At 37.7% G+C, this 10471-nt stretch overlaps 2 protein-coding genes across 2 annotated transcripts in view; one reads left to right on the plus strand and one right to left on the minus strand.

Moving 5' to 3' along the window:
- The window catches only part of LOC149274136 (arf-GAP with coiled-coil, ANK repeat and PH domain-containing protein 3-like), a 74490-nt gene extending 72753 nt beyond the window's left edge, over nt 1–1737 (plus strand). Inside the window, exon 26 of the mRNA XM_089505778.1 lies at nt 1631–1737. Within this exon, the coding sequence (XP_089361904.1) occupies nt 1631–1737 (107 nt within the window). The remainder of the gene's footprint in view (nt 1–1630) is intronic.
- Nucleotides 1738–5698: 3961 nt separating this feature from the next.
- On the minus strand, nt 5699–7140 carry LOC149274137 (phospholipase A2 homolog otoconin-22). The gene is made up of 3 exons (XM_089505779.1): nt 6968–7140; nt 6361–6470; nt 5699–5847 (listed from the first exon to the last, which is right to left on the minus strand). The coding sequence occupies exons 1-3, from the start codon at nt 7138–7140 to the stop codon at nt 5699–5701; spliced, it is 432 nt and encodes a 143-aa protein (XP_089361905.1).
- Between the last annotated feature and the right edge of the window lie 3331 nt (nt 7141–10471).

Here is a 10471-nt window from a genome sequence, read left to right on the forward strand (position 1 = left end):
TCTTGGTTCAAACTGTGGCTGGTTCTGCAAAGGCTTAGCTTAGGGATATAAGTTATTATCTGAGGTCACATAACCTATTCAACCGGATAAATTGAAACGTTAGCAGTACAGGCTAATGGCAGTCTTATGTGGGAGAAATTGGTTAAAGGAATGGCAGGCGCATGATGAATTTGAAAACTGCACAATTACGACACATCCTGCTTGCTGTATATATAGGCTAATGCATACTGTACACTTTTCTTACACCTCCATTGTACTTTTCTTTTCTTGCTTGTTCAACCTCTAGATGTTACTTGTGAATATTGTATGTCATAATTAATGTATTTTTGAAGCCTCTTGTTTCTCGATGGGGGTCCTTATGGCTCGTCATAGGGCATCTAGCAACAATAGGCTTTCATTTAACGCAACGACGTTGGTGTGTGTGTTCATAAACACAACGGATCACACACATTCACAAAAATCACAATGTTTTTACTTCTTCCTCAATCTGTCTTTTTAAGCACTGTTAATAAAAATATACTCCAACTCTTAGCCTGATCTGCTTGGTTTATTATTGTCGTCTTGTCTGGCTTCTTAATATATTTATATTAACCCTTGCCATCTGATACTAAACATTTCTTTGTCTGGCTTTACTTGTGCCCTAGTTTGCGCATGTGACAACAAACTACTACTTGATATGGAGCGATTCACTCGTCAGATATGATATTCATTCAGTTTAATGCCAAGTCTTAACCTAACTAGGGGTCCCATCACTTATAGAGAAAAAACACAAGTCTTACTATTATTATTATTATTTTTTATTATTTTTTTAAACCTGTTTTATCTAAAAAACACAAGTTGGGAGTCCTATGACCCTATCACCACACCGCCCAATGAAATGTACTTGATTGGGCTATTCTGTTGGTTGCTATGGTGTTAAGTCCTCTTTTAAAACTTTGCACCATTTTTTAAAGATTTATCAATAACCCCTTGTCTAATGTATACTAAAGGTGAATTATTCTACGTAGGAGGCTTTATTTAAAGGCAAATGGATAATCTTTGTTCCTAAACCATTGGAATGGTCTAATCAGGAGGAACTAGAACAGGCCCTAACTAATAACCCCCCCCTGTACCAATACATTTTTGTTGTTTTGAGTAGATTTGCCACTTATATTCGTATTGACACTACTTCATCTGATTTAAAGGGACTAAATGTGTAACATCTCATAAATTCAGAGAAAAATGTATTGATCTCACCATCTGGCACCATATGCAAATCCATTCCTCTACAGTGCAGTAGAACAGGATTTATTTAGCATGAATGGATCTTTTCGGGGGGGGGGGTTATACAAATTGTGTATTTTTGTATCTTAATACTTAATATTTAAAAGAAGCTAACACCAGAATTAAAAAGAAAATGGTTGTTGACTTCTCAGTGTGAGATGCAGCTTTCATAAGGAATATTAGAGTACTTTACCTATTTTTTTTTGTTTTTTTGGTTCAAATGTTGTTTAGCCTTTTGGGTGATAAGGGAGGGACATGTACTGCTCAGACCTCTTAATCTAAAGAGTTTCTCTTGGTGTTAATAGGGCTGTCTCAGTCCTCTTTCCTTTTGGTCGTTGTTTTTTATTTTTGCTCCATTGCATTGCAGGTGACACCACATACTTGGACATTTTCCGTGAATTCTCCCACATGGCATCCAACAACCCCGAGAAGCTAAGCCGGAGGAGTGTCCACTTCAGTCATTCTTGCAGATAGTGAAGACCGAGAACTTTGTCTAAACCCACAGGAACATTATTGCTTTGAGCAACACGGTTCTGCCGTCCCTAGAAGGTTGCCCATCATGATGTATAAAGTAGATCCAAGAAACCACATATGGTCCATGGATCACAAAAGTGCAGAGTGGTTCATTTTGGACACCCACCCAAAAAACAGACAACACTCCTAAATCTTAGCATGGATGACCTACCTTGGATTTCCCTCTGCTTTGGGCCAATAAAATAGGAAAGCTTGATCTGCTGCAGTTGAAATAACCCAGTTGCTTAGAACTGCAGATGCTGTGTATGATTTGTGTACAGAAGGCTTGTCTTTATAATCAAACCACTGGGCCTAATTATATACATACGATAATGTACGTATATATATATGTACTATATTTATGAACACACTGTATGTACGTGTTTTGGCCTCCAAATGAAAGTTGCACTATCTAGCCTCCAACTGGAGGGCAGCCGTGGAAGAATAAGCCTTTCTGTTGAAGAAACAAAATTGTGGCTGGAGCCTAATACCTATGACCACTTTCTTGTCTCAGTATTTTTGGAGAAACGAACATAAACCACTGCATAGTCCAAGAGAAAGTCAAATTTTGACCTCCATGTTCTAATGGAGCAACAAGACATGGCATTTTTTATGCCCGCGCCACTGATTTTCTCCCCTCAAGTCTTTTACCAACTGACCATGGGTTTCGATAGGAAATTTTCTTAGAAATCTACATTATACACAGCCGCCTCCAAAAATATGCAAAACTTCTTGTAGTATTGACTGTTCTGATATCGTTGGAGGATACGTCTAGAAGCTACGAATCTATTAATAGCGGTACAATAAGTGAAAGAGCTATTATGTGATCACCATTTCCTACCACAACAGCTTCAGAATCTCCTCTCTTCATTTTATGTTCTTATTTTCATATTTCACAGCAATTTTGATACATACGCCTATATAATATTACATAAAGTTTAGTATGAAATAAATATAAAATATAAAATTTATTTTATTCAGTTTATTACTGCACTTGCATTTTTTTTTTCTGGCTGGTCCAGAGAAGAAAAACTAAAAAAAAAACAAAATAAAAAAATATATTTTAAAAAACACAACAATGAATACCATAAGATAAATATAAATTAGTATGATTACAGGATATGGAAGGATGGGATCCTCATAAAATAAGAGGACTAAACAATGGTCCAGAGACTGAAAAACTAGTTGTCCATCCTAGAAAACTTTGAACTGGCCACTTTTGATTGATGATCTGAATATTGGGAATTTTACCAAAATAATGCTGCAGCAATCTTGATCTTTTTTTGAGCCCACAGAATATTGTGATGTCATTGCTTGAAAAACGCCAGTGCCGGGGGTAGGAGCCTCCATTGAGCAGTTTTCCTTGGCACTCTTAACTTCAGTAAAAACAGGGGAGGACTGACAAGGAGGACAACTGTCCCACTGACTGCTCTAATTTTAAGGTTTTGATCCAATGCAACATGTTTTTTTGGGGTTGTATTTTGCTTGCAGTTACACATATGGCCACTAGGGTATCTATTATGCAAGGCAGCATTTTATCCCTAATTGGGTCCTTTCTGTGATCCTTTTGTTGATTTCATATGCAGGCTTTTATAGTAAAATGAGTTAGAACTGAGTTGTGAGTAGTGAGTGAAGTGTAGCTATAGTACCCGTTCATCTGTCTAGGATTGTCGTACCGAGGTGGAAGGTTGTCAGCCCTATCCTGGTAACAGTCATAATATCTAATAACTGCCCTATTGAAGTGACATTCTAGCCAATATTTTCCCTACAAATAAGATGGTAGCCATTGTTATGCATACGCAGAATATGCTTATGCTACAAGTTGACCCTAAAATATTCACTTACTTTGTTGGGTGGAGATCTCCATACATCTACCTCCGTATTAAGAAGTTCCTCTCCATATGTACTCAATGCTGCATTTTCTGTTTAGCATGGCTTGCTCCATATTATTCCCATAATCTTGTTTACGTTCATTAACCTCTTGGGTGCCAAAGCTGGAAGTAAAATTACACAGCTGTCAGCATTCAGAGTGTTAAATTGTGAAAAGGAAAGGTGTGAGGATATACAGGTATATTCCCTACACACTCCACATGTTTTTGTTAAGGTCCTATGACCTCAAACGTGTCATTATCAGCTGTTGGATATTATGTACAGAAACTCTTTATATGCTAAATAATATATCATATGGCAAAGGATGTGTTATTTAATAAAGCTGAGAACAATAAGAAAAGTTTGAAACAAAAGATTTGAGTCCATACGCATTTATATTTACTTTGCTGTTTTTGCCTGGCTTTCTTAAATACTTATTTTTTTTCCTTGGGTTTAAACTAAACTTATGTCCATGAAGTTTAATAGGCAGCAGACATATTGTATTAAGCCCTGTAAACTCTACTGGTCTCGTCACCAGACGAAACTTCAACTGTGCGTCTGCCGGTCAGCACCGCATCGGATATGATGTCCTATCTGGTGCGTCAGCCGGTCAGCGCCACATCGGATATGATGTCATATCTGGTGCGTCAGCCGGTCAGCGCCACATCGGATATGATGTCATATCTGGTGTGGCACTGACAGATGGACATTCAAAACGAGACCGCAATGTAGACTGCCAGACTTAGAGGCCAGGAGCAGGCAGGAGAGGATAGGAAAACATGGAGCACGTGCAAAACACTGCTATCATTACACTACTCTCTAGACTAGATTGGCTTACGCCAACTTGGCCATTGCTGTTGTTTTACTAATATCAGAATATTCTATACACACTGTACACAACAAAACCTTATCATCTGAGACGTGAACTCATTGCACAGACGTGACCTTGTGGTGCAATGGGAGTGCGACTGGTTGGATGTTCAAATCACAAACTGTAGTCTGTGTAAAAGTAACACCCTGTTAAAGTAACAGTTCTTGGAATTGTTATAAAAAATGGCAGTTTAACCCTCTAATGAGGTAGCTAAATAGTCTATATTTTCTAGGAGGTTTGAGCAATGGTAAATAATAGGCACAGACAAAAGACGCAATTATGGAGCAGATTATTTTTTATTGCATAGAAGATCACACAAAAACAACAACCAAATTACAAAATGGCTTCACTTTATAAAATATTGTCCCTTTGTATTGTTTTAGTTTAGGGTCACACATTGTACAGAACCAAATCTGAGACAGGAGCGCTACATCTAATAAGGATCGCTGATCCCAGCTATAAACAGAATTACAAGATGACATTTTTTTTCAGCACGTATGGTGGTTCATGCTGGCAATAAACAGAAAACATGGCAGATCCTGGATAAAATGGAATCATTGAGCTCTAAACAGAGATGCAAGTGTTACATCTGAAAGGCCAAGAACTAGGAAGGCTAAAGAATGATGGACCATATCTAAAAGTTGAAATCCCTGAATTCACTCTAAATAAAAGTAATACTGCAACCCATAGCTCTAAGGATGGTTAACCATGGCCTTTAGCTCATATTCCTACCGGCATTGAATACATATAATACACTTTCCATTTGTTACTTGTCCAAACGTTCTTACTCAAGAAGCAGTGCAGGTCTGTACACCATGGTCCTGTGCAATATGTGCAACACTGTATACAGGGAAACGAAATGGAGAGGTAGTTGAGGGAAAACATTAGATGGATGTAATGGTTGAAAGATGAGGACCAAGGGTGGACTTGACCATCACTAATATTTTGTAACCATACATCGATGTTCATTTCACTGGGAGTATAAAGAAGGTTGACAATGCAGCCATTAAGTTTTTGGGGTAAAGGGGTTAAAATACAGTAAGAAGGCATGACAAATTTATTTTGCACATATCAGTCAGGAGGTAAATTATGTTAAGCTTTATCTGCTCCATAGTAATGCTAGTATAATGTCTAAGAAATGCATCTACCCAGATATGTGTGAATTATGGAGGAAACATTTGACTAACAGAATGGTCTGGGGCCCCTGCAAGCACCAAGTGAAGAGAAATTCCGGAAGTAGATATTGTAATCGTCCAGCTCTTTACGGAAACAGTTTGCAGCTTTTTCGTCGCATTCACAAATCATCTTCTCACATCGATTATGGGCTTTCACTGGGGAGAGAAATGAGCATTGTTGTTGCAGGAGAAATCTAAGAGTGAGTATCTCACGCTCCAGCAGCTTAGACTGGAATGGAATACCAACTCATACTGGGTTAGAAAGTCAGTCACACTATTAAGCTAGGGCAGTGATGATTGCCCCACTCTTGCTGCACCAAGTAATAAAATAAGCCTTGGGTTATGGTCGTCGTCTACACCACAACCTCACCCCATCCCCTGTTTAGGACAATGAGAGGTTTAATGTATAAAAATATATCAATATTGGGAGGCATGGATCCCATCTCGTGCCTCCCCTTTCCATGTATCCTTTTTCTAGTGATATGGGGATGTTAAAAGTAAAGTGAAAACCCATGAGGGCATCTATGTACCCACTCCTGCCCAATGTGGTGAGGGAGGTCAAATGCTAAGAAATACCCTTTGAAGAGGCATAAACCCTATCATCATTTCTTCCCTCCACACCTGCCCTGGGGGCAGATCTGCCCTAACGCTTTCAATTCAGATACTTACTGCATTTCACCTTCCTTTCCTCCTCCACATAGAAACGGTATGTCTGTGTTACTGGATTGCACCCACTAATCTCAGCCTTATTGTAACAGCAGTCCTGGCTATGGCAGCACCTTCATAATGCAGAAGAATATCATCGTTAGCTTTTGGGACAGTACAGTTACCATGACAATGTCTGATACATTCCAAGCAAACAGATATAATGGACCATGCGCAGTATACACAAAGCAATTCAAGTTGTGTCATTCAGTAATCTGATAAGATACTTAGAATCAACATAATAAGGGGTGACCATGGGACGATTAGATTGGCCGAATGGTCTCTTATCAAATCCCAATGCACAGCAACTTTCGACACAGGTGATTCAATCAAAATAACAAACATAGTTTCTTAAGAAATTTTCATGAAAGCAATAAGCCTTGGAGTTTTGGTGCTTCTTGGGATCTGGGTTAGACCTCTGTCAATTAAAGGTGCCTCCACAAAGACAAAGTATTATTTGAGTGCTCTTGCATGGTGGTACATAGCAAGATAGATCTGATTTTTGATTGCTTCCCTAAAGAAGAAAATGAATGCTTCTGTAATATCAAAGATATATATATATAAAAATTACCAGTCGATGGCATCCACAGGCATTCCTTGGTTGTTGGCACCGCAGTGACAGCCGTAATCAGAGAAGTTAGCCAGGCCATAAATGGTGGTGGTCACCTTAATCATGTCATCAAACTGGGTGGGTGTGCTGATGACAACAGCTATGACTACATAGAGAAAGATGCTACTGGTCATGCTGGTAACATTTCACGTAAATGTTTTACATTGCAAAGCTATCGGCCAATACAATGGAAAAAAATTAATGGGTTCCACTAAAGATCTGACATATTCTATATTTTCCCAGCTATATATATAATCATATCTTTCATGCTTTTTTTTACATTTTATTATTTGCTGTTGTGCTGTGTATGGAAGCTGCCATCTTGCTACCATATGCTTTAAATGGTTGCTACACTAATAGTATATGCGCAATAATAGCTTTCTGCAAAAAAAAAAACCCACACAGAACACAGGAAGTGCACCACAACTTCCTGTGTACAACTTCCTGTTAGCGCTGGTAGTTGGATTCCAAAGCATTGAGGCATCATGGGAAAAGAACAAATAGATGATTTACCCTGATTATGCCTTTAGTAGCGGCAGAAGTGATATCGGAGATGGAAACCTATTCCCAATAAAGTCAAATCAATAAAACAAACATAAAAACCTAAGCGATAAGTGCTGACTCGGACATAAATGTTTCAGTTCCTCCTTAAATAAAACATCTCCACTTAATTAAGGATAATTATAATGATTCCCTCTAGTGTCTTAGGTTTGGTGATCTGGCATTCAATTGTTTTGGGGGATATAACAAATTATTACACATTTTTTTTTAAATTAGACCAAAACAAAATTAATCTACAAAATCCTAGAACAATGCACCAAATTGGAACCAATATAAAATGGTTTCTATGATGAGTTGTCCAAACGCGTCGCTTGAGCATAATGGGGGAAAATTATCAATAATAAGATACAAAATAAGATTTTTGTATAAAATACTTACTGCATGTCAGAGTCAGTCCTAACAGGAGAAAGCTTCCCATTTTGATGTTTCAATGTGAGCTGAGACTGTTTCTATTCTGACCTCTCCATCCATTATATATCTTATGCCAGGCCCTCCTCTTTATTAATTCTTGTTATTAGATATGTTGGCTGCAACAGAAGTTAGATTTGAAAGGGAAAGATATAATATTAGTTATTATATGTTGGCGCCAGCACTGGTAATGCGTAGCTCTGGTTTAATGATAGACTAGAATCCAGCAGCGTAAGTAAAAGTAATATAATACGATCTGTCCAGGACGTCATTAGCTGGACTTTAATAAAGTCTGTGGGCGGAACAAAAGCATTTATCGAAGGACTTCCAATCTCATACCAACAGTATTTTGTGGATAGAGGTTTTTTTTATTAAGGAGAATACCGAAAAACAGAAATGAGAATTTCAAAAAGACATACAACGGATAGAAGACACGAAGTATGAAAAATTATATAGATACATAGAATATAATAGTTTAACTGAAATATAAGATTCCATAGAGGACAGGAGCCATCTTGAATTATTTAGTCTGCCCTTTATTATTAGCTGTATGACTTTAACGCATAGAAATGCTCTCAATACATTCTCTTTGGGAAAATACATAGTAGCTGAGTTGAGGATTGAACCTTGGCACCATCTGTCAGGCTGTGAATTAGCCGCCTGGCACACCCAGGAGATGCTGGTGGGCCGATAGGGCATTCTTTTAGTACCCCACCACACAAGATGGGGGTCATCATCTGTTGAGGTATGTACCTTCAGTCAAAGGTAGTCAGTCACGCTAACCCTCTCAACTTAATAGACCCGAAATTGTTAATTTGTTGTATTCATCTATTTAGTATAAAAGTTGTGTAAAAAAGTTTAATATCTGCAAAATTATAGGATAGGTGTGTATATTTCCCATTGCTTTGATGTACAATATTATGTTTCCCAACTACTAATCATCCACTCTGCTCTCCATAATCACAGGTATGTTCACTTGGTTCACTAACAATGGTTCTTATCATCAAAACCGATCCCTGGATAATTACCTGTTAGTCTATTACTTGGATTACAACCCAAAGATGTTTTGTTCAGCGGTTGTTTAAAAAGAAATGTGAACTTTGTGGATTTTAGGATAATTGAACGTAAAGGTGGAATTCTGACAATGTGTGCAAAAATGAACAAATACAAATGAACAATGTTGGTGCAATCACATAGAAGACAATGGTTCTTACCACTTACTCCTTTTAACATAACTCCACCATTATACAGATTTTATATTTGAGGTTTTTTTCCTGCCCGAGAGCACGTATATCATGTAATGTTTCTAATTCATTTTTAATTAAAATTTTATTAAAGTATCTTGATCTGTACATTTGCTTGCTGTTGGCACGATATATATATCGACCTTGATGCTCACGGCTATAGGTGGTGTTGTTATTTACCTATGAAATGGTCTTGCTGCATTATCTTCTGTTTGGAAGTGATTTAATTGCAAAAAAATTTTTATTTGATAACATTTTATAAAAAATAAATTTTAAATCGACATAAAAAAAAATAAATAATAATAATAATAATAATAATAATAATAATAAAAAATGTAATTAAAGAGGCCTTTAATACATGCATTGGTATTAAGTCACTGGAGTAACCTTCCAGTTCTGCCTTGTTTACAGGATCCTAGTATTAAGGTAATAGTGAGGCATCTAAGAACGCTAACAAGCAACTGCGTTATGAGTACGAGAGAAGGCGACAGATCAGCAAACCTGGGAACCTTCCTAATGAGCAGACCCTGAGATTCTTGAAATAATAACCCTTTCATAGTCGAGCGTGAAGATTGTAGAAAGCGACTCGCCAAGTGTGTCACCCAAATGGCTCTAATACCCGTCCTCATGGCAAGCCATAACATACTGGAAAAATTATCAATAATGATCAATATGGGTGAGTAATAAATACATATTTTGTAAGAGCAGATCATCAAATTGTACAGGTCTGAAACATTTTTTGTTTAAATTCGTTATAAGTATGCATTGTGGATGAGTTTTCCTGAAGCCATGTCAATATTAACAGGAGCATGTTACCTTACCATGTGATAGCGGATTATGCTCATCATGATTTATTGCTATTTTTCTTTGCTCTGAAATTTTAATATCGCCTAAAGGAACCATAACACAAAATAGTTTTCCATTTTTTTCTGGTATACGTTGGATTGCATTTTTTTAGTTGGGTGCAAAAATGAAATGAACGGAAAGGACCCAGGCAGAGTCCGATTAAGTCTAGGTTACCGACAGAGAGCCCACCGAGAACCGATGGGAAAAGGACCTCTTTGAAGGCAGGAGCATTCGACCCGTTTAGCCTGCCTGTTTTTCCTTCTGTAAGGTCTAAGATCTTCATCAGTCGGTCTCGTCGTAGATTCAGGAGCCAAATGCCTGTCCCATGCAGGTTTAAGATCCCTGATCTCCCACCCAGGGGTCTTTGAGCACCTTCATTGTATAGGCACGGGCTGCACTATATACC

The sequence above is a fragment of the Sceloporus occidentalis genome, unplaced genomic scaffold, assembly GCF_023333645.1.
Source record: "Sceloporus occidentalis isolate IW3139 unplaced genomic scaffold, rSceOcc1.0.p SCAF_346, whole genome shotgun sequence".
NCBI classification, from domain to species: domain Eukaryota; kingdom Metazoa; phylum Chordata; class Lepidosauria; order Squamata; family Phrynosomatidae; genus Sceloporus; species Sceloporus occidentalis.